General features: G+C 39.1%; 1 protein-coding gene across 1 annotated transcript in view; it reads right to left on the reverse strand.

Annotated features, from left to right (window-relative positions):
* Positions 1 to 24,520, reverse strand: part of PREX1 (phosphatidylinositol-3,4,5-trisphosphate dependent Rac exchange factor 1) — a 170,850-nt gene that overhangs the window by 60,357 nt on the left and 85,973 nt on the right. The window contains exons 6-9 of the mRNA XM_050907593.1: positions 13,286 to 13,447; positions 7,734 to 7,867; positions 4,198 to 4,313; positions 3,058 to 3,207 (exon numbers count right to left, since the gene is read on the reverse strand). Of these exons, the coding sequence (XP_050763550.1) occupies positions 3,058 to 3,207; positions 4,198 to 4,313; positions 7,734 to 7,867; positions 13,286 to 13,447 (562 nt within the window). The remainder of the gene's footprint in view (positions 1 to 3,057; positions 3,208 to 4,197; positions 4,314 to 7,733; positions 7,868 to 13,285; positions 13,448 to 24,520) is intronic.

The raw sequence follows: 24,520 nt of genomic DNA on the forward strand, positions 1-24,520 counted from the left end.
CCTGTTGCATTTCACTTTTGACCCTGAAATAACTGCCGGCATAAGACTTGTTCAAGGCAGCTAAATGCTTAACAGAGCAGATGTCTTTTTGAGTGTTCTATTACTTGAAGCCAAAAATACAAAACTGCTGAAATCAAAGTCACATCCTTAAATAAATCAAAACTAGATGGGAACATTATTTTCTCATCCTTTCTTAATTAGCCTATTTACTAATACCCCTAGGCTAAAAATACAGTTTGACAATCATATTATCCAGTCAATGAAAGAAATACTGGATGATTTAAGGAATGATAGATAATTGGGTATAGAGAAAATTTCACATCCACTTTGTATGAGTTTCCACATAGCTCATGTTAACTCGAAAATTGCTACAGTCAGTAGGATGATCTCTGAAAACGATATGTGTCTATGTTACAACTACTGTCATAACTGGCATTTTCTGGCACTCTTCCTTTTAGATTCCCTTTGCAATTTGCAAATTGCATTAGAAGGACAGCACATGAGAAAAGCTGTTTTGCTGCTGTAGATGTTTTTTGTCTCTTCTAGCCTGAACAAATCAGTTTGTTTTCTGGCTATGTTATTCTAGAAGTTGCAAATCTAGGCAATGCTGGAGTCCAAAACAGAGGCACAGATTTTAGACCTCTCTTAAGATTAGCTTGAAAACAGGCAGCCTGAACTGGTCTTGTACTTACGTGCCTAATTTTTACAGAGATTGACATTAGGCAGAATTTAAGTGATCAGTGTAAGGCTAGAAAATGAAAACTGTACATTTTTTGGGAAAAGCAGCTCACCCTAACTGGACATAAATCCTGTTGCTTTATGGTAAGATACTGAAATGAATTAATAGTCTTCTGTGTCATCAGAGCTGCTTTCTAGCTTTTTGAAAATGCTTAATGCATTTGTTTTAGAGGCTTGAAATGCACGTTCCAGAAATCAGACTTGCGCAACATTTTGTCTGTCAAACACAGTATTTCTTTCATGTGTCCAATATCTGGCTAAAGGTTTTGGCTCCGCAAATCCTCTGGCTTATTGCCATTATTCTTCCATCCTCTTCCCCCAATACTGTGATCCAATTCAATGCGAATGCTGACACGTGTAGCCGAGGCTAATTTGCAACGTGAACTTGTGATAGAAAACAGCCTGTGTAATAGTATACATGTTTCCTGCTGGTCTTACATCACTGAATTCCCCAGGCTCTGATGTAAATGGCAGACTGGAATGCACATTCTACCCAACTCATCCTACAGAATTGGGAATCTCACCAAGCTTTCTAATCCAAACACTGATATCTCTGTGACTTTGCAAGTACTCTGATCCAAAGGAGATTTTCCAATAAGGCCTGGGATGTCTGCCAGAGTATCTATGCTTATCCTGAGTGCCTGTCATCAACTGCCACATCATAAAACTATATGACAAAAAGCATCAGAAAAAAACCACTCTTACTAGCCAATGCTGCATGGAAAACTTTGAGAAACTTTCTATTAAGGAATAGTTCTTTTCCCTTCCTAATATTTATTTCAGTCACCTCCCCATACTCACAAGCTGCCTGTTTATATACAGTCTGTTTTTCTAGTCCTGTCTTTTTACTTCTTATTGAATCTTCTCTCTCCTCACACATTTTACCTGATGCACAGGAAATTCCACAGAGCACTAGTGACCTCACAAAGTGAAAACTCACTATGAAATGGAGACTCACTGGATCTTTTAGAGATATGATTTAGCACTCTGAGGGTAAAAGTAAGAGCCAAGAAATGTATTTTATTAAAAAAAAAAATATCATGTGGAAGATCAGGACCCTTACAGTAGAGTGGGATGCAGAACTGGCCAATGAGCAAAAATCAAAACTGATTCTCTCTGTTGCCTTCAGATAGTTCTTTTGAATTTACACCATGCCCAATCTACATTGTGAAGGTAGTATGCTTGCTATTATCAAAAGGTGTATTGGGGTTTATATATGATAAAGCATGTTAAGAAATGTTTTGTATTCTATGGTAACGAATAACACTGCAATGTGCATTGTGTTCAGCAGACTAGATGCAAAGTATTGTAACATAAAAACTAAGGTTTGGATTTCAAAGGACATTAAAGGACTTACATTCTCTGCTTTCATTAAACTTCAGTGACAGACCTGTAACCTTCTTAAAACACATTAAAAATCTAAAGCATTATTGCTTAGCGAGTACAAGTTCTGAAAACACACTACTAAAAAAAGGTTTCAGACTGACCTCTTTCAATATTAGCATAGATGAGCAATTACATCTTTAATGGAGTTGTGTGTGCAGAGAGGGGAATCCCTTCTAAAAGTCAGGCACAGAATGTTTTACAATAAGTGTCATTTTCTCTGGCAATGAGCTATTATTGTTCCCATTGAGCAAACAGGTTCACTTGTGAAAGATAGTTCCAACTTTTAAAGGAACTCAGAACTTTTATCACCCACCCTGATTCATGGCTTTGTGAGCTTGCTTCTATTGTACAACACCGTTTCAAGATAAGCTTAGTTTTTGTTTCATTCCACAAGAAAAAAATAAAAGTGACAAGCATCTGCATACATTTGTCACTGTTCTCAGTCTAAGTGTAATATTTTTAGAATTTTTCTCCACGAACTGTTCTGTTTATTTCAAGATCATGGAGGCCGAGTTCGTGAGAATGAGTTTGTGTCACTGCTTCTGGAAAAAGGCTGTGAGGTGGATTGTCTTCTTTCCTTTTACTGATAAATACGATACAATTTTATCTTATTTACAAATAAAAGACCAAAAAATGAAATTGATAAAATGTAATTCTTTCACAGTAATTCAATGCATCAAAGAAACTGACTCTGGTCAGTTATTTATTTGATAAATATACTGACACAAGTCCATAAAAACCCCAAGGTACACATTCAGAAATATTTGTTTTCAACCACTTGATTTTCTTTGTCATTAAGGATAGATTTTAATTCTGCCATTGGAGGAAAAACTGCAACCTTTCCTTTTTCTCTCAGATACTTATACATGCATATACATTTCTCCTTTGTACACAGGTTCATTCAGTGCATTAGAAAATACATTATCCACTTACTCTCTCTCTGCTCCCTTTCCTTGATTATAGCATCCAGCCATTTCTGTTTGTCCTCTGCAGTCTTGGCCATACAGACAAACCATTTGTTTTTGGCTGTGTTGTGTATCTTCCAGCCATTTGTCACAGTGTAGCCGTTGCTGTGGTAATCTGCTGTAAAAACCCAAAGCACAATACACACAGTGAACAGAAGGCCTGCTACTTTAATCAAATCAGTGTGGGACACCTTAATTAAAATTTTCTTCTTTGAAGAACTTGATTTCTGGAGGTGCTCCTCATGTATCAGTCTTACTGACTGTCCATGTGACTGGTTGTTACTTACCACTCTGGAAGTACAAATATTAATAGAAGCATCCATGGCTAAGCTGTTCAAACTGACTGAATGTTTCAGTCCTAAGAGTGACACTTTGTAATTTCACCTCAGAAGAAGAACTAAAATATTTTAAATACAATGACATCAGTGAAGAAGTCTATGATGTTTGTTCAGGTTATTTGTTCTGAACTTTCTGGGGACATGCTAACTTCTTGCACTGTAAGGAATTTTGCCCACAGGACACGGGAACTCTTTAAGTGTCAACTGTTTAAAGGACATAATATTAATTCCTGACTTATTACAATAGGAGCGGGGGCTGGTGTGGCCTTTGTGGATGAAATCAGAAACCCATCCAGTCTTCCTGCCTGTGTCAGAACACAAGAATTGTAATACAACTGCTGTTCCCATATTTCGTTCACGGCCACATTCCATGCTACTGATTTGATGCTAAGACTAATATTTGGTAGTATTCTAAATGAGAAGAAGATCCAGAAGTTCTGTTATTATAGCTGTAATAGCTTAAGATGTAAGAAAAGAAAGGATGGAAAGAAGATAAAGTATCTTTTACTAAATTAACTTGGATTAGGAGAAAAAATAGACAAACTTCTGGGTACACAAACTCTTCATAAGGTCATTTCAGAATGAAGGACTAGTGCCTGAAAGCATGTGTAGTCTTTCAACTATGTAAGTTGGTCTAATAATGAAGGCATCAGAAGTTACACAGCTTACTTAAGATTTCATTAAAGAAGATGGACGAGTACTTTTGTACCAACTTCCAACACAAGATCTGGACTTGCTGTGTTGTTAAAAGACAGTATTTGGTCTCTTACCTGTTCCATCTTCCACATTCTCCACCTCCATGACTTCTGTATTTATTCGGCCCCTGAAGATATAAAGGGACCCGTTGATTGACTTTGTCCGTTTAGATGTTTTTTTCCCAGTAACTCTGCAATTAGGATTTAGACTGTTAGCAACACATAAGCAGTGTAACACAAATATGCATAAATCAATCTGGGAAGTGACCATTAAAAAAGGATTCCAATGTAGAGTTTTGTGGTATTTGACGACGTCTCTGATTTTAAATAACTGGAATACTCAATCAGCTCACAAAGACAGCATACAACAGTGTCAGTACAGCGATGAAGAGCTTATTTTGCAAGATTATGTGAAGACTGGGATGCCTTCAAGATTTAAATTCTTGATGACTAACTGATTGAAATGCCAGTACAACTGAACTGCATGTGGCTTTGGGATGAAAACTGCAATATCACCTGACAGAATGTTACATTTGTCTCCTTTGTTTGCCTTAAGCTTTGATAAATTTGTGGTATGTGTAAAAAATTTCAAATATGAAATGAAACACGTAAAGAGGCTAGTGTCACATGGTCTGTCATATGTGTGTTAAATGTCATTGTATGTGGCATTTGTGAAAGTGCTGCTGTGGCGATTTTGCACCAAAGTTTACATCCTTATCCATAAGCTTTATAGTGTCTCTGTTGAAGTGTCTTATAAAAAATTTCAGGAAAGCACTTTTCATTGCTAGTTATGTTCTGATTTTTATGTCTAGAATAGGTTTAAAACTATCCATCTGACACCTGCTGAGCTTTAATATCTAAGAGCAACCCTGCTATGTGAACCAAAACACAACTGGTCAAATGATAATCATTTGAGATGGCAGGTGTCCAAACTCTGTACAGTGAAGGGATTGCTGTGGCAACTTGCAAGGAACTCATAAGATTCAAAGAATATTGCAATAAAAAAATAGCTGGGGAGAAAATTTCTGTCCAAGTGAAATATCTATGATAAAATGAGGTGAGAGGAGAATCACCGAGTTTTTCTGAACAATTTTTCCTTTTACAATTAGCTTGTGACAAATAGACATATAGTGATCATCATATATTTACATCCAATCAGATTGACAGGGACTGAGATCTTGGAGCTATTACATCATTTCCTAAAGACAACTGTTGGAGTCAAAAGAAAAGCTGTAACTGTTGGAGTCAAAAGAAAAGCTGTCCTGGCAGCCTTAGTGAAACCCTTTAAATACTCAGCCCATTTCCCCACATGAAACACATTGTTCCTGACATCAGGATTCAATTTAAACAGCAGTCCATGATCCTGCCAAAAACACAAAACAATACTGAGCCCTGAAAATCTATGTCATCAGTTTGTTAGACTTCCCTAAGCTTCTGCAAAAGATAAGATTGCAGTCTTAGATCTAAAATCAGATCTAATTCTGATTCTAAACACATCTTAAATTGGTCCCAACAACGCTACTCCTAATTTATGCTATTGTGAAAAGATATGATGCCCAAATTCAAATGGCTGCATTGTTGACTACTTATCAAAGATTGAGGCCTGAATTCTGATTGCACTTTTCAGTCAAGAAAAACTCCAGTGATTTCTACAAGATAAGCATAGCATAAGTGAGATGAGAACCAAGTCATTCAATTTCAAATTAGGAACAGACACAGACAGTTTTTTGGTGGTTGGTTTTTTTGGGGTTTTTTTTTTTTCAAAATCTGTGTCCCACTAACATGTCATTTGTTTGTCAAGCAGCTGGCCAAATGATCACACCAGCACAACTGGATAGACATCAATTTCCATCCTGGACTAATTATAAATAGCAGCTAGACAGGAGAAATACCCAAAATTAAAGTTGCTCAGCGATCCCTAAATATATCTTTTACATTAGGCAATTCCCAGCAGACCTAATAAAATATTCTACTTTTTAATGGAAATCAGATTCTCAACATTTCATCAGTTCAAGCTACATTATTAGACCAAGATAAACAATATCGATCCTTTGGGAAAATCAAAGTGTTACAGCAGCCTCCTCCAAAATCCAGCCAAACTACAGAGTAGCTCAGTAATATCTCCTGTACAATAACAGAGAGTTGCTTAAAAGTCAGCAGAACATTTTGTTTTCTAAATCTTAGTATTCTGGGAAAAATGCCTGGACAGCATGGGAGGGGTTAGGCTAACCTGAACTACAAACAGGACTAGAAAACTAGTTTCTAAGAACTCTGAAGAAGTAAAAGATTAGGTATCAAATTGATTTTTTTTTTTTTTTTTAAAGGAATAGTTTTCTGTTAGAAGACACAAATTTCTGAACTCTGTTTCATACGGAAATTTGAATTTTGACAAATCTGGTAAAGTATCAAAATGAAATCTTTCATCTTTCTTGCTTCATTTCAGCAGAGTCAGAATACTTCAGTTAGATAATACTAAAAGCCATATAAGATCGAATTCTGTAAATTTTTTTCAATTTAATTTAAATGTTTATATTACTTTCTAATAATTTCTAATGTAGATTTCAGCTAATAATTTGTATTTATGTTGTACAGTTTCAGCATTATCCACACAAAAACTCTGAACATTACTGAAATTATTTTTTCCCAGCTTAATGGTTCCAAAATTTCCATTGAACAAAAAACTGGAAATAAACCCAAATTTTGAGATATGAGAATTTTCTTTGGAGAGAACACTCTGGTTTTTGAGAAGTTCTAATTGGGTTGGCCATTCTACTTGGCCATCACCAGTAAAGAAGTATAACTTGAAGAAGGGGGAGGGCATTACAGGAAAGGGAGGAGGAGGAGAATCTGGAGTGTAGAGAATGCATTGTGAATTCAGAAAAGACCAAGACATGAGAATGAGACTGGAGTTGTGAAGGTGAAAAGCTTAAGAACTGAAATACAGTACAATTGCTACAGAAGCAAATTGCCCTCCACACTGCCAATGCTATTTTAATACTAACCAGTAGGTGTTAATAATACTTAAGTTTTATAAGGTGGAATGATGCAAAAATTGTTACTAGGATAAGGAAGACAATGCACAGAACACATGGGCTGCAAATGCTGAACAGCAACTTGCTAATCTTCCTTTCTTCCTCACTCCTCTGTGCCCTGCATCTGTTTAATGTTTTCTTAGTCTTCTACTTTCCCCATTCTTGGCTTTATATCATTTTTCACGTCATCTTCTTCTGCTTGGAATAACCTCACAATGAAAGTTGGCAAGGCCTCCTTCTTCACATCACTCCTGGAGACCCATCTGCTCTGGGAAGCTTTCCAGCTGTAAGAACGAACTCTGTGTTTTTTCTGCAGTGTATCAACTTCTGTCTTTGGATTGCACACTTCTCAGGGTGGGGACCCCATTACTGTCTGCCATATTTGTCCTACCATATAGTGACTTCTTTCTCATATAGTCTAAGTAATAGCAATAGTCAAGAACAGAGGAAAGTCACACCTGTGACTCAGCCCTACAGAGCAACAGGGAATATAGTGAGTGATCAGTAATTGATCATACTTTCTACTTGCAAAACTTCTGAATGGTCCCATTATAAAACCATAAAGACACAGGGACTCACCTGGATTTCCTCTTGCAATAGACCAGTAGATTATCGAATAGAAAGAACATTCTCTCCTGGATGTTTCCTGCTGAGATTTTTAACAAAGTCCCTTGGAGCAAGAGTTGTGTGCAGATATCTGTCAGATTTGACCCCTGAAACATCAAAAAGATATATTGTTTATTTTTAACTTTGTGTGTGTGTGCACAATGAAGGATTTTTACTAAAATGCTGTCAGTTTATCTGCATGTTATTAAACTGTGAAATAAGTGATGCATTCATAAGGAGGAAGTCCTCAATTAATGTGGCTAAACACATCATGTTTTCTCTGGACTACAAATATTTTTTTGGAGTCCTCATACACTACAATAAATCTTTCCCCTATTAAACTCCAGGAGACTTTTTCCTGAAGAAATCTTTCACTCTCAAAGCAGCTGTATTGTAAGTCTCTCAAGACCATCAGTCTTCCCTTCATACTCTGAGCTATCATTGCAAATATCACAAGTGATGGCTTTAGGAATGCTTTATAAAAGAATAATGGTGTTTCCCTACCATTGTAGCTCTGATACTGACATACGTCACTATTAACCATCTCTCTGCAAAATCATCTCAGTGGTGATACGTCTCTCCAACTCTTTTGTTAGAAGTATACACAGGTGCTCTCCTTTCTGGAGTTCTAATAAACACATGCAAGTTAGAAACATAGCCATGAAAATCAGAGGTTGGGTCCTGGACACTGTGCTAGCTGCTACGTGCAAGCCATTATATGCACTAGATAGCCAAAGAGATAACTGAGCTTGGTGCTCAAGATACTTCAGCCTATGAGGATGCCCAGAAGCTGAAAACCACAGCAGATCACTCTCAAACATTCACTTCCCAAACTGTTACTCAGATTATTCCTAGGAAAAGCAATCATACCGTCCTTTAAATGGGGTCCTTCAGAATGAAAGCAGTTGGGCCCAAATGAAAAACAACTATAGGACTGTCCTAGGTTGCTCTCGGGACAGGCAAACTCCAAGTGACCTCACATTCTGAATGCACATAGCTGGGAATCTGCTCCTCAACTGCTCCATTAACCAAACAAGATGGCTTGGTTAAACCTTAGGCACTAGCCTTAAATTCCTTGATCTAGTATTACTTTGAAGGTACAAAAGCATCCTATCAATAAAGGTCCCTTTTCAGAAAAATACCCTGAGGCCTCAGAAACCTTTACCACCCAGTTCTGGATCACTTACTAGTTTTTGCATTTCTCTTTGAGTGAGTTGGAAGGAAGAACAACTTAGGGTAACAGTAACTTCCTTCCACAGTCAGCATGCAGATAAGGAAGTAAATTAGATGATATGACCCACTGCCTTGAGTCTTACTGGAAAAGAGAACTGACTTTGGATTGCAAGACGTTCATTATTAACAAAACTGCTTGATTTCCAAAGGTCCATTAATGCTATATTCACAAATAACAGAAAAATTTTGTAAAACACAATTCATTCCACTTAAAGAAACGAAGACGTCTCTGTGTACAGGCATGAAATCCAGCTCCATCTAGAAAGACACCCCAGAAAGATCTGTTTGAATGATTTTAGACATTGCATGAGTGTTGGGTTTTGGGGTTTGGTTTTTTTTTGGAGGAAGGCACAGTCTGCTGCCATCAAGCTATTCAGGGGAAATCACTGAATTGAACTCAGCCTTTCTAAAAGCAATGCAGTCACCCTAAAGGTGTGAATGAAGCTTTGATTACATCATTTTCTAAATCGAACCTTGCCAGCTGTGCTGTCCATGTCTTGCTTTTAGTTAACAAGGGAAGCAGCTATTCTTTAAAGGCTGCCAAGTATGCAACAACAATTTGTGTGTTTCACATATGTGTTTCTATACATTCTGGATAGAATGATGCAGGAACTAGCTAGATGCAATAGTTCCATCTGCTGTCCTGATATGTTTTTATTTTCTTGATCATTCTACAGAAAGAGTTAATACATGTCCAGAAATGAGCACTTGTTAAATTGAAAATGACCTGTTGTCCATTACTATCTCCAGGAGAAATCACTATATCTCAGAATTATGACCCAAAGGCCTACTAACAAATACACAAATAGGAACAGACACCAACTGACTGCACAACATAAAAGCATGCTCCTCATGTGGTTTGCCCATACAGAAATCTAGGCTTCAGAGCACCTCAAGTACTTAATTTTCCGAAAGATACCCAAAGACAGCAAAAGCAATAAGCACAGTGACATCAGTAATTGGAGTCAATCTTTTACTGACACAGGAATCACTGGGTAAAATTATCTGGCCTATTTTGCACAGGAAGTGAAAGCAAATGATTGCAACGGTTGCTTCTCGCCTTAAAATCTAAGAATTTTATTTTTCCATCAGACCCATCATGATGGTATCTAAACACTGTTGATGCATTTCCTGTTTGCTGTTGACCTAGCTACTTCCCATTTATACCCATTTGAGAGGTTTTTCAATAGTAAGAAACAGAGTAAAAAGATTTATTTGGTATTTTCAGAAACAGCACAGAATTTCTCATCTTTTTAAGTGGGGCCAAGCCGCGGGGGGACACACACACGATGACGGGACACACCCCCAAAGAAAAAGAAAACATCATAGCTGGTAGAATTGCAAATTACAGCCAATTATGAAATTATTGATCTGCCTAAGCACTAACACACATCTTACAACTCATGCTGTTCTGTGATGGGGGTTTTGCTTCCCTATGCTCAGTAAAAATAATTCACAAGGTCTCATGAGGAGGAGCTCTCCCCACAGAAAAATCAATACATAATTAATAGAAACAGCATATTAACTTGTTCTTCACTAAGCAAACAAAAACATTATATACAAAAGTTGGTCTTCTCATGCTTCCTCTACTTTTCTTTCCCCTTTTTTAAACTAATCTTTGTTTCCCAGAAGGATTAACCAGAGTCAAATTGACCTGCCTGAGACTAATCCATAACATACATATACAAAGATTCTGTGCATTCCAAAAGAATGAATCTGAGCAGAGTTCATTTTGATGAACAGACCTCTGATTAAGCTGCAGGCCTTCAGCAGCTTCCCACATTTGGCCTACTTTAACATGTCCCCCATTATAATCTGTCTCACGAAGAGACTGACAGGATGATGCCAGTATGTGCTCAGTGTATGACAGTGATAGTGACGGTTGTATTAGAGAGGGAGACGCAGATTGGTGGGTGGAGATGTTGAAGAAAAAAATGTTGAACTGAGGAAATTGCTCTAAAAAACAACTGCTGCTCTTAGTGAAGTTACAGATGACTCTCAAGAGCAAGAAGAAGAGACTCTGCAGAAGCAAAATGATGTTACGTTGTTCTTCATGTTGGAAATATTGAGGGTGGCACTGATGGCAACAGGACGAAGATCAGACCAGGGACGGTCCATTGGGACAGTTGGAAGGAAGTGCAAAGTCATAGAAACCAGTGAAACTGCTGGTCTAATTAAACAGAAGCATTAGACAAGGTGGAGCCTGCTCCAAATTATGTGAACAAATTAACGCCAAACTTCATGCTGGGCTGCTTGCACACTCCCCAGATTCAGGCTACATCCCTTATAATCGTAAAATACTTGGTCATAAGTAAGCTGATCTTCACTTCTTTTTGACAATTTAGATGCCTTGGATTAAAACAGTTGGAAGCTGTAGGCCTTGTCAAATTAGCATGTATGGTATATAACCATATATACAGGGCATCAGTGTTTCAGAATCCATATCCATGCTAACAGAAACGGGAAATTTTCTATTTCATAGGAGAGACTGCCATCAGATAAACTAAAAATAGGCATAAATCTGCCTTACAGACTTGCTCCTACAGCCAGCTCTGTGGCTTATAGCACTGCATTGTTAAGCTAAAAATTTATTTAATTCAGCAATTGCAGTTTTCCATAGATAGAAGTTAGGAGCCCTTCTCATTAGCAATAAACTGTGAAATACATCTGAAAGAACTAAAAACTGTTATTTACAAACATAGCACTTTGCTCTAGAGTCATAATTTATAAGACCCCTAGCACTGTGAAGATAGGAAACTGTCAATCAGTTTCAAACTTCTTTGCATGTACAGAAAAAAATGCCATCATGTTGAGCATTGGCCTGTATCTGTGATGTATAAAGCTCATTTTCCTCCTTTTAATGTGCCACTAGAATAATACAGAAACGTTCCACAGCTTACCGGGAGGGAAAAACACTTCTTCCTTTTTGAAATTTTGAGCTGAGTGACCTAGGTGACTTTGTTACAAAACAGTGTATATAAACAAATCCGAAAGGGTTTTCAGCCCCAGAATGTTGCTGTAGACAAGTTAAACCCTAAAAAAATAGCAGTAAGTTTGGATACCACTTCATTTATGGCATCATGGACACTGTAATAGTCATGCTTCAGGCTCCAGAGTTCAAACCATGCCTCTTGCCTAGATGACCCATGAGTTGCATTGAACCTGAAATGGCTTTAACTGCTTCTAGAAGTCTTGCTATATAGAACGTTGTATGACTTTGTTTGCTGAGCTTGCTATCCAAAAATTACACAGCTGGATATCTGGGTTGTTCTCACATCTTTAGCTGGATGCCAAGAACATCCTTCAGGGAAAAAATGAGCAAGGTTTAAAACATACACAAAAGATAAAAAACAACCCAAAAGAGAGTCATGGAGAGCACCCAAGAGTCCGAACATGAGGAAGTTTACATGACCTCTAACAAAATGTCCTCAGCTAAGAAATCCTCAGCTGGCAATGATCAGCCTCGACATTTTAAATGTCAGTCTCACTAAACGCCGACGCCAATCTCTCCATGAGACCATTTAACACCACTGACTCCCTATGGTGCACCTCCCAGAGGCTTCCAACTCCACTGATTCAAGGGCCTCAACTAAAGTCATCACAAGATAAGCTGCCAACCCTTTATACACCATCCTGACTTCCCAGTATTTCTACTGAGTGGCTCTTGTTCCAGACTTCTTCTTGCCCCAAGCTTCATATTCTAGTTTTCTCCCTCTCTTATTTTTCTCCCTTCCATAGTAAATGTTTCTACCTACACAGATCCACCTGCTGATAAACACATCACTAGAAACACATCCATGAGTAACTTAACTGGAGCAAACACAAATATACCAGTTTCTTTCTAATCTAATGCTTGCTAATCTAACCTTTATCTTTGATACAGGAAATCTGTATGAAGTTAAGTGAGCTAACTTTCAAAGCTCCCGGAAAAACTAAAGACTTATAGGAATGAAATGAGAAACTTCTGTTATTTAGACCAGTCCTGATTTCATCTTCTAGACTATTTGTCTTTCAAATGTGATCTGCCCATTTGAAATTTCAGTCCATTCTAGCTCTAACACCTTCCTTTCTTTCATAAGCCATTTGTTCTGCTACAATTTAGCAGCAGCCTGCACACCCAAAATAAACACTAAATTCTAAACTTGTCAGAGTGATGCCATCCACACCTTTAGGAGCATTTACACATCATGTAAAAAACAGAAATCCCTGTATACCATATGAGTCACTAAACTTCAGCCCATTAAACTGTGTAGCGAACTGCCTCCAGGGAGCTTGCTAGTCCTACATCATACCTCCCATCCTTCAATGTGGGACTGCAACTGTTCAAGGGCTTCCAGTTTCTCCATTTGTCTCTTGGTCTCGTTGATATTTGTGCAGACTGTCTTCATCGCCTGCAATGCGCTCTGGACAGCTGGGTGATCAGGATGCTTAGAGGGAGTCCTCTTAGCTAATTCCTTTAAAAAAAAGAAAAGAAAACATGCAATGTAAACTTAGAAGTGGCTCACGGAAAGTCACAAGCATTAGTGTGCAATCCCAGAGGAAAATTCCAGAACCACCACAAAATTAAAGAGAAGTTGTGGGCACGTTACTGTAGATGCTGTTCTCTGTTCTTCATCTGTGCAGGGTTGCCATTTTATGTGAATGCTGCTCAATAAATGAAGCTATCGCTCACGTTAAATATGCCAAATTAAGAGAGCTCAAGCCAAATATGTTTTGCTGTGTCACATATGTTTGCTTCTAGTGTGAATCAAGGCCAAATAAATTAAAAGATTACATAAAAAACACACTGTCCACTTCAAAGACTGTTGACCTACCCATGGTCTAGATGCTATACCAGCCCCAGTGATGTGCATCCAGTATTTCAGTGATGCTGGATCAGGCCCCTTTGATCAGATAAAAATTCTGCCTATAGAGGGTCTTATCAGGGACCACTAGAGCTATGGAAGCGGGGTTTTCCATGAACTATGGCCTTACGGGAATAATGCTAGGCTGTATACCCCACCCACAGTACTTACGGAAATGATCAGGCGTAGATTAATCCCAACCCACATGAAGCTTTAGGACCTAGGTTGTTTGGATCTATAACCAGCAGAGAAACGCAACCAAAGCGCAAATCAGATTTACCTAAGAGTGGAACTGCCCTCATGAGAAGCCTGTCTCTTTCCACTGACCAAAGAGGGAGTCCAGTGAAACACCTCTCCTAACTCAGATACCTCAGTGTATCGGGTGTCTGCACCCAGGCGCTGGCGGGGTTGGAGGTGGGGGGGGCTGCAGGGACCTCTGTGAGGAGAGCTGAGGGGCTGCCCCACGCCGGTTCCAGCCGGCTCTGCAACAGACCCGCAGCAGGACCTGGCTGAGCCCATCGGAGAAGCTGGCGGCGCCTCTGTGAAAACGTGTTTAAGAAAGGGCAAAATGCGGCAGGGCAGACAGGAAAAAACATGTGAGACAGCCCCATGAGCACCAAAGCCTGAGAGGAAGGCAGGGAGAAGGTGCACCAGGCGCCGGAGCAGAGATTTCCCTACAGCCCCTGGAGAGACCAGGCTGGAGCAGGTATCTCCCTGCAGCCCATGGAGAGGACCATGATGGAGCAGATATCCACGCTGCAGCCTGTGGAGGACCCCACGCCGCAGCAGGTGGATATTCCCTGAAGGAACTGTGGCAGGTGGAGAGTCCATGCAGGAGCAGGTTCTCCTGACAGGAACTGCAGCCCATATAGGACCCATCCAGGACCAGGTTTATCCTGAAGAACAGCAGCCCATGGAGAGCTCACACTGGAGCAGAGAAAAGCATGAGGATGAAGGAGCAGCAGAGAGGAAATGTTACACACTGACTGCAATCCCCCATTCCCCATACTCCCTGCACCACCCAGGGCTGGGGGGAAAGTAAAGGAGTTGGGAATGCAGGAGTGAAGTTGAGCCTGGGGAAAGGAGTGGGAGCTAGGGGGAAGGTGTTTTTGTTTCTGACCATCCAAATATATTTTAATTGGCAATAAATCGAGTCAAGTCTGTTTTGCCTGTGATGGTAATTACTAAGTGATCTCCCTGTCTTTATCTCGATCCACAAGCATTTTTTTCATCTTATTTTCGCCTCCACCCTGTCGAACAGTGAGAGTGAGAGAGCGGCTGGGTAGGCAGCCAGCAGCTGGCCAAGGTCAACCCACCACATGTGGATAAGCACCTACAGCTCTGTGCATGATGAGTCTGTGTCCAGAAATTGCAGGGAAATTCACTAGCCACAGCTGTCCCACGTTTTTATGTGTCAGGAAGTATAATAATTGTTTTATGAAGGAGGAAATTCATTTACAGAAGAGTGACTTGTCCAACGGCAAGTCACTTGCAGAACCAAGACTTTCTGGCACTCAGTTCAGTGTTTTAACCTCCAAGACAGGCCCATGGCAAGTGGAGAGGGCTCCCCAAAAGGCAAAGCGGGAAAAAGCGCTGGACTAGGAAAGAGAGAGGCCAAGAGAGCAGCAGGAGTGTAGCAGAGACTCTTCCCCAGATTAAGTTTAGGAGGTTATGGCACATGTTTTGACTGGAGAGATTAACAGAGACATGAACATCGTCTCTGCTCTGAAGGAGTTCCTAAGAGACTCTGCTTCACTTATTCAATGCACAACAGCCCAGTTAAACACTGCCCACTGAAAAACAGCAGTGGGAAAACTTGGGCCTGGCAATATTAACCAGTTTGGCAAAAGGGGTAACCACTGTCAACTCATAATTAATAATTTTTTAGACCAATACTATTTTATAGTCAGCCACAATTGGATAAAAATACACTAAAGAAACCTTAACTAAGGCTGATAATTTCATCTTGATACATAATATGGTGTCTAAGACCCACATTTTTAGATTGCCTGGAATATTTAACTTTTTCACTATGTTCTATTTTGCCTCAACATGTTATTTGGTTCTTTAAAGTCCTGTGTCTAAATGGCAAACTGCTGCTGAATTGCATCATTTTGCATGAGACACAAGAATGAGTTTGAATATAGCCAGAGAGCCTGCACAGCACTGTGGTCTGAACATAGCTAAATTGCTTCAATCCATAGTTCCCACAGCTAAGGGCAAAGGCAGCCTGTTACAGTTGTTGTTCATCCAAGATAAATGATTACAATCCTCAAATGCCTGTTATGGGCTCCAACTAGGCTTAATCTATGGTCTGATTTGTCTTTTGCTTCTCCATATCAGCATGTTAACCTCAGCAAGTGTCTCTTCACCACAAAAAAATTTGCCATATTGGCATTAATTTAAAGATCTTTGTGCAATGCTGTCTTGCTCGGCACTGACATACTCTGATTTCAGGTATGATCCTGAGTATTACTCGGACTTGCCTTGCCTGAGTTTGTCGCACAGCCTGTAATACAAGCACTGCTCCTAAACTGACTTATGTCCACACACAACGTCTAGATCAAATTAACTGGTACTTTTAGGCTCAAGTTACATGGCCTGTCAGAGAGTGGAGGGATGTGGGCTGAAGTTCAAGTTCTGCTGAAGCTTGCATTAATTTATAGTGACTATAATAGCTGCTAATTCAACCATTTTGCTAATCCAGACACTCTGAACTGCTAAATCAAGGAACTTTCTCTGTCCTAGTGTTGATTCATAGATCTGCTCTACAAACTTCTTTAGACAGAAGTCACCTTTAGCATGTGACAGGTTTGTGCATACCTAACTGTACTTTTCTGCTAGCAGGAGTAACTGTAGAATAAATAATTAGACTGTGAGGTGCTCAGATACCAGCAAAATTGGAAGGCATATTTGAAAGGTGGAAGCTAGAGTTAAAAGTAGTACAGATTTGTCTCCACCTTTGCACAGACCTTCTCAGTCTGTGACCTCTCTGCTTCCTCACACTGGTTGGAGCAAGACTTAATTCACTAGCACTAGTAAACTATCTTGAGACCCAGTGTTACAGAAGTGCAAAGTATTTTAATTATTTATTTATTAACTTCTCGGTTTTGCAGAACCTTTTAAAGTGAAATCTGCATCTTGAGATTAAACTACTTGGCCACTGAGACTCCTTTAAGTAATGCAAGAGACAGGTCTCATGAGAATCAAAATACGGCAATGCGAGGTGCTCTCATTCCCACATAGACAGATCCTGGACATAGAAAGGCCCAAACGAATGGATGGGAACGTCAATGTTTGTCCAATGAAATACAACTATTCAGTTCTTTGCATAGATTTGGTATTTTGAGCAGTTACTCATAGCTACAATTTCTCTTTTCAGAAAATTATAAATGGAGATTGACAATGGCTCTTGTCAGATGGATGACAGAGGAGATGGGTAAAGTGCTGACAGCTGGGAATCCCATTAAGAGAGAGGGGTTAATGATCTTAAACTCTCAGTTGATTTACAGAGTAACACATGCACAGGAAAAAGAAGCTGGCTGCTACAAATGCCAGTTGATATCACAAATTAAATTCCCCATGGAAGTTTTTACTCTACTTTTGCTGAAGATAAGGCCAAGGAAAGTAAGTGTTCAAAAAGAAAAGGCAGGAGAGAGGTGTTGCGCTTTGGTGACACTTGCCTCTGCTCCATGCTTCCGAAACAGAGTGCAGAATTTTTGCTACATGACTCTCATTAAAAATCAATGAAGTTCTGCAGCTCAAGTGTCACCCACGCTGCTTTGGAAACAGATACGTATACACTAGCACTGTTTAAACATCCCTTTCTGAAATATCATCAAGACAGAGAAAGAACTCTTCATTCACAGCAGGCCTCTGCTGCAATAAACACAGTATCTTCCCCACTCCTGCTACCTGCCTGCAGTTCTGCCCAAGGAGCAGGAGAGCAGGCTGGAAAAGGCAGGGAGGGTGCTGGCTGGGGCAGTCAGTTGCCTCAACAGCATAAGCAGCACAGACAGTCAGAGAACTTGTTCTACCACTGCCTGGTCTTAAGCCATCTGAGGAAGAGCCATGCTGCTCTGACACTGCCATTCCCCAAAAGAGCAGAGCCTAGCACTTCTGAAATACAGTCAGGGAGCTCTGGGTACTTATTTATTTTAGTGACAGATTTACGATGTGTAAATTCTGAGAGCATTTGACAACATTTTGAAAGGCAGCTGAGAGACAGACCAGATGGCAAACCTCGGGTATGACTGTCTTGTCCTCCATAAAGCTCATATATATTGTTGTCTGGAATTACTATCTTATGTATTGCAACTTGTGTACTAATAGGGCCAGGAAATGAGGTTTCTGCCACTTGCAGAAAACTATTCCTTGCAAAGAGTTTCTTAAAATAATTCATAAACATATCTACTTTCTAGCTACAGACTTGTTAATCCTTCAGACTAACCAGCAGTGGAGAACAGAAAAGCTGGTATTTTTCACAGCCTCTACCGTTTTCACCATTATCCTCTGACTTTTCTCTCTTCTTTTTCGAGGGGGGTGGGGAGGAAAGTTGCAAAGGTATTCTGTATCATAAGCTGGAGGAAAAAAAAATTATCTCTGTTCTTTAAAGAACTAAGAAATGGAAACTGTGTCCTCTGGGCACAGAATTTTCCTTTTATTTCACACCTCTTTCATAGCTGCAAAGATTGAGGTTGTGCCACTTGTAACACCTACACACAGAACACAACTCATTTTACAAAGGGAGTAACAGAGCACTCCAAGACACCTACATCCAACTGTAGTGTCCTCCTGAACAGAATACAGAAAGGAAGGACATCTACATCCGATCTACTCAGAAATGCCACTTTTTGATTATGCAATAGAGTAAAAGGATCTTCAACTTAAGTATTTCAATCTCAGAAGCAGCTTTAAATACCTTAAGGCTAAAAGAGTTCTAAACATGACAGAATCTATCTATAAGAACTAAATCACATCAGTAGTAAGACATATCATCTGCTTATACATTTGTCTATTCACCAGTTGTGCTTAACCCCAAAAAACCCAACCAACCAAGCAAAAAAACCTGTGAGGAGAGAACTCAGCAAAAAGAGCATTACACAGGAAGATAGAAAGAGGTGGCAGGAGGGGTGATGAGCGAACAATGCAGGCAGGCAGAGGAAACTAGAGGGTTTTTTAAATGTAAACACAATTTTAATATTTCCTAGAAAAAAGGATGTTATTCTGCTTAACTGATCTTTTTTAAAAAAGAAGTCTCTGTCATCCTTCCCCATGTCCTCCCTTGCCACACAAAAATGATTGTTACTGTACTTAAAACTGACAACTGAACACATATTTTGCAGCTGAAATTTACAAGTCTCTGTATTTTAAAAATTCCTTCCTCCTATCTTTATACTCCTGAGGACACTCAGACATGGCTTAACATGGATTTTGCACAATGAATGTTAACATTGTGCATTGACTGGTGCAAATCATTTCTTGCCAGGCTGTCTCGCTTTGCACTACAAACCAGTGCATACATAACATACGGTTTCAGAGATACATCCGTTGGTTACCTACTGAACATCTCAGGATTACAGAGATAACAAAGACAACATATTTCTTTGCTTATCAGTTCAAAAAGTTGTGTTAATAAACAGGTCAGCTCCAAAACGTGCATTTTTTTTTTTTAAAAAAAAACAAACCCTTTCTGTGAATATGTTTCCAGAAGTTTTGTATTTGTATTTTACAGTTTTTAATATTTGCTTGTATTAAAATTTATTTTCCACTTCAACTAACCAGAAAATAAATGTTACACCAGGCTCTGTGTACCTGCCAATCATAGTAGGTTTTTTTATTCTGTATATTTTTAAAATTTGTAATTTATGTCAATGTTTCTGCAGGGTAAAGACTAGACAAGCAACGATAAATCAGTAAAACAGATTACATTCAATGTGCCATCAAATCTACGACATATGCTAAATTAAAACACAAGAAAAACATGTTTCCAATTTTATAAATATTACCAGTTATTTGTGATTATATATAAAAAGCATAGAAGACAGAAGTATGATTTATAAATTGGCAGTGTTCCTTACAACTCTGTAGGGTATATATAGTTTTTAATGTTGTGCTACATAGAGTTGGATTTCAACCAGGCAATGTCATGAATCTAAGAGCAACACCACTTTTCTTGGGGGAAAAAAAGAAGGCAGGGGGGGAACCAACAAAAAAACAAACCCCCAAAGATTAAACATATTCAGTTATGGCCAATTAGAAGGTTCTGTTCCTTAAACACCTCCGAGAGGAATGGAGAGGGAGAAGAGGGAGACAGTGAGTTAACCTTTCTTCATCATGTTCTGTATCCACATCACTCGCTTCCCATCTTTCCCTTTCAAAGTCCAGGCACTGCATTTATTAAGGCCTTTGCGTGCCTCACTGTTGGGCTTTCCCCTTCAAGAGGACTCTGAACCTGGTCACTCAGCTTTTTGCATCCAGATTTTTCTTTCCCTCCTAGGGCCAATGAGTCTTCCATTACATGAAGCAATACATAATTACTGCCCTAAGTCGTCCATGGAGTTGTGTACATTATGAGGTATTTTTAAAGGATCAGAGGTGGAATGTGCATTTCTGGCTAGAGTCAGAGCAATTCCTTAAGAGAATAGACATAAAACAAGAAACAACCTCTGTGACATGCACTGGGCTATCAGGAGCCCGTAGGGGTGCGGCTATCATGTGCTGCACATTCCTCCTGTGTTGGGAGGAAGGAGACAGAAATGACTGCTCCTAATCCCCACCCCCAATGGTGTGATTAACTCATGATCACCACTCCCCCAGGGTTTTCCTCTTGCTGACATAAATGCTCTTTCTTAAGGGAAAAAGGCTATTTTTGTTCAGAGATTGGTTTACACAACAGCTGCTTCTACTCTTAAGTAGTATGGTTCACACTAATTAATACAGGAGTCATACAATTATTATCTGTGAGACAGAGCTGTCTTAATCCAAAACGTTCTGCTAGAAATATTTACTCGGCAAGCTTTCCAGTGTACTTACACGCACTGGACTTTTAAGTCGCTCACACAGTGTATGCTCTCAAGGTCTGTGCATCTATTTGCCTTTGCTTCTTTTCTTCTTACCAAATCATAAAGCCCATCACAGCAAGCACAGTTTTGTTTTGTTCGAGCCTAGTCCAAGCCCCTTTCTCACTTTCAAGGAAATTTTATAATGAAGCTCATGGCTAACAAATATTTGGAACTCCTACATCCCTCCCCAAATAGACTTCAAATAATTTGCTGAAGTTTCACAGCAAGAAAAAGAAGTGGAAGTCACATTAGAGAGGTTTTGGACTGGGGATAAAAATAATTTACTGACCAACAAATTCTGTGCTAATTTTCTTGCATGCTGTCTGAAGCAGACAAAAAAATGTATTAGGGACAAAAATATTAATATCATTACTTCTCTGTTTGCACAGAGGTTATGAACACCATGGCTAGGTTTGAGTCCCACCCTTCAAACCATATATAAGGCTTGCAAATTGGACAGAAAGCAAGCAACCAAAATTTTAAAACTTAAAAAAAAAAAAGGAAAAAAAAAAAACCCAAACCCAAAAAAACCATTTAGTCAGTCACTCCAAAGCTGCAATGTTTGGTTCACAAAAAATGGAAACTATAAATAAAATTGAAATTTATCAATCACCATCATTTGAATCATTGTTTTATCTCCATCATTTGTTAGTTCAAAAAACCAAATAGCTTCATCAGAGAATGAGAAAACATAAGATCACCAATTGCACGATGCCATACTTTATATTGGAAATTATTGGTAATATATGCTTAAAGTGTATCCGCACTTGGAGATATTCCAGGATATTATTCCTAATTAAGTAATCCAAATTACCTCCATGCTAGATGTTATTATTCTGAAGAAGAATACTCACATATGGTATTAATGAAAAACAGTTACAGTATTTTAAATATGTGCCTTACCCTACTATTTAGGTTGGCTTTCAAACACAGACAAGTCTGAATTACTTTGTTCATACTATCTTTATCAAACCTAAATACTTAGCTATACTAAATACTTATGCTATAACAAGGTCATATCAAAGTTACCAGAAAATCTGGATGTTCACAAACTCTTGCTAAAGACAAAGTAAAAGAGGAAAGTAGGATAGCTCTGGTCTATGACTTTTCTAATCAGCTGGAATACAATAGTATCTGTTTGCCCTGGGAATTAGATAAAATAAGATCCAATCCCCATGAATACAAAACAGCTATTTCAGGAGCAATAACTGCAGTTCAGTAGCAAAGGGAGAGCAAACACTTAATTTGAGGGTTGTGTTATTTTTAAATCTACTTTTTTTTTTTTTTTCCCTCTCGCTTGGAGAGTTGCATTTTCCTGGTCAGCACTAACAGAATCAGCCTGTATTTTCCCTTAGCTGTTCTCATGTCTGAAACATGTGTGTCCACTCCGATAATCTCGTGCTAGCAAGTATCAAACAAGTCTTGAATGGGATACAATTTATTCACTATGAATTCACTACCTTTGAGAATCAGCATCACCTACACTTTCTAATGATCACAGGTACTTTCTGAGCTGAACCACCTCTAGTAATTGCATAATCTCACTGACTGAGGCAGACTTGTTGCCTAACCAAAACGAAATTCCCCTCAGCTTTTTCTTAAAACTTTTATTTCCTGTCCAGGAAATTTCAAGTAGTGAACAGCATGTGATTTGTATCAGCCTGTATACAAAAGGAAATCCATAGAAAAATGGAATGCAACATCATGAGATGCCTTGTCACAGCTCCTCCCGTTTGCTCCCTTCATGGCTATTTGTTCGACAAGTACGCATGGGTCTTGGTCAACCGCACCAGAGCCAAACACCGGAGTCCCCACCCCAGAAGGTGGGCACAGTGTTGGCGTCAGACAACAAATTTATCTTTATTCTACCCCACTGTGGCTTGAAGGCAAGAAACAGTTTCAGTCTTAGCCTTCCTGGTCTTGGCTTTGGCTTTCAAAGAAGGGAGGTTTGTGCCACCAGACCTTTTGACATATACAACTGTACGCATGTGAGAAAGTGGAAACCACCAGTTTATTTCCACAGGCCAGTATTTGATCCCCAGAGCCCAATGACTTCAGTTGCCATTGAAATTGGAAAGACTTGAATTACAGTTTAGAAATATTTATTTTGTTCTAGTCTTTTGTTTACTACCCCCTTGCAAAACAAATTCTTAAAGAAAAGCAAGATAAACTGGTCCATTCATAGCTCTTCCAATCCCTGATACAGAACCTCATACTTTCTGAAAGACCTGGCCTAGAATGGTACAGAGGAATAGGAAAATTTAAGCTGAGGAATATCAAAATGTCATTGCATCGATGATGCTACTACCTTGTAATCAAAGGTGTGCGTTTCTTTTAGGTGTGTTTCCGTAGCCAGCATCCTCATGGCATTTGAGTAAAAGCCCTGAGATTTCAGGAAAATTTGTAGTATTGGCAGGTTCTGCCATTCTAATATTTTGAAGAGCTTTTAAAACAGAATAGAGATTTTAATTTGCAAGTCAAGCTTCTGTCAGTAGATAAATCTACAGATTATCCAAACTGATAGAAGTCTACCACTCATAATCATGTTTTCCAAAAAGTTTAGAAATTAAGCAGGTCTAATTAGCAACAGGTGATTCAGCAACAAAGTCACACTAAAAAGAGAAAAAGAAGAGGCACCAAGGTGCAGAAGAAATGTAGGGAGTTCTCTAAGACAGACATGTGCATGGCTTAGAGCTGAGATCCCCAAACTGTGCTTGAGAGATGACTGGTGCTCCATATACTGAGTGGTCAGATCTGATACCCGAAACTACATTGGCTTCATAGCTACTTCAAGCTTATCAAGGACACAGAGCAAAATATAAGAAATACAGAGTGCTAACAGTGATCTTTTGGTCCAAAAAGTTTGGAAAAAATTGGGATAAAACTGGTTAAACATCACTTTTAGATAAGCATAGCAAGGGTACACCACATATTGACCCCTCTGGCTGGATTAAGATGTCTCCAGCATGGAATAAATAGATGAAGGAACCTGGTCTTCAGGCTCTGTACCCATTAACGACTCCCTTCATACATCTTTTAGTAACAGCACAAATATAAAGATCAGTTCAAAATTAAGAACTCAGCCACTATTTCCTCTGGTTGAAGTTTCTTGGAAAATAGAAAAGGGATCTCTGTAAGGAATCAAAAAAATCTCTGATTTTCAGTCTTGAACACACAGCTAGATAACAATCACAGAACACATCACAGAGTGAAAACAAGAAAACATAAACACTATCAAAATACTTGGTCAGGAATGCACATTTTAAGGTCCCCACATCCCCTGATCTGTTTACCATATTGGATACCAAAGGAACTCCCTTTCTGTGCACATGGATGTTGCTCACAGTCATCACGCAGATCCACAGACTGAACAGGCACCAAATTCTCTCCACACTAACCCCAAATAAACACAGTGGACTTAAACTGGAGCATCATTAGGTTTTTAATTATCTCTACATAACCAGTCCTCTCTGAAGATAAATCAGAAGCTGGAGCCACTTACGTGCTTTCCTGATCTAGGCATCCTTGCCCTGTCTTGACTATCATTAATACTGTGGAAGAAACGTTTGTAGCAGTCTCACACATTAGCTTCTCCTTCTATGTGCCTAAATTGCATGTG

This window comes from Gymnogyps californianus, chromosome 17 (assembly GCF_018139145.2).
Source record: "Gymnogyps californianus isolate 813 chromosome 17, ASM1813914v2, whole genome shotgun sequence".
NCBI classification, from domain to species: Eukaryota; Metazoa; Chordata; class Aves; order Accipitriformes; family Cathartidae; genus Gymnogyps; species Gymnogyps californianus.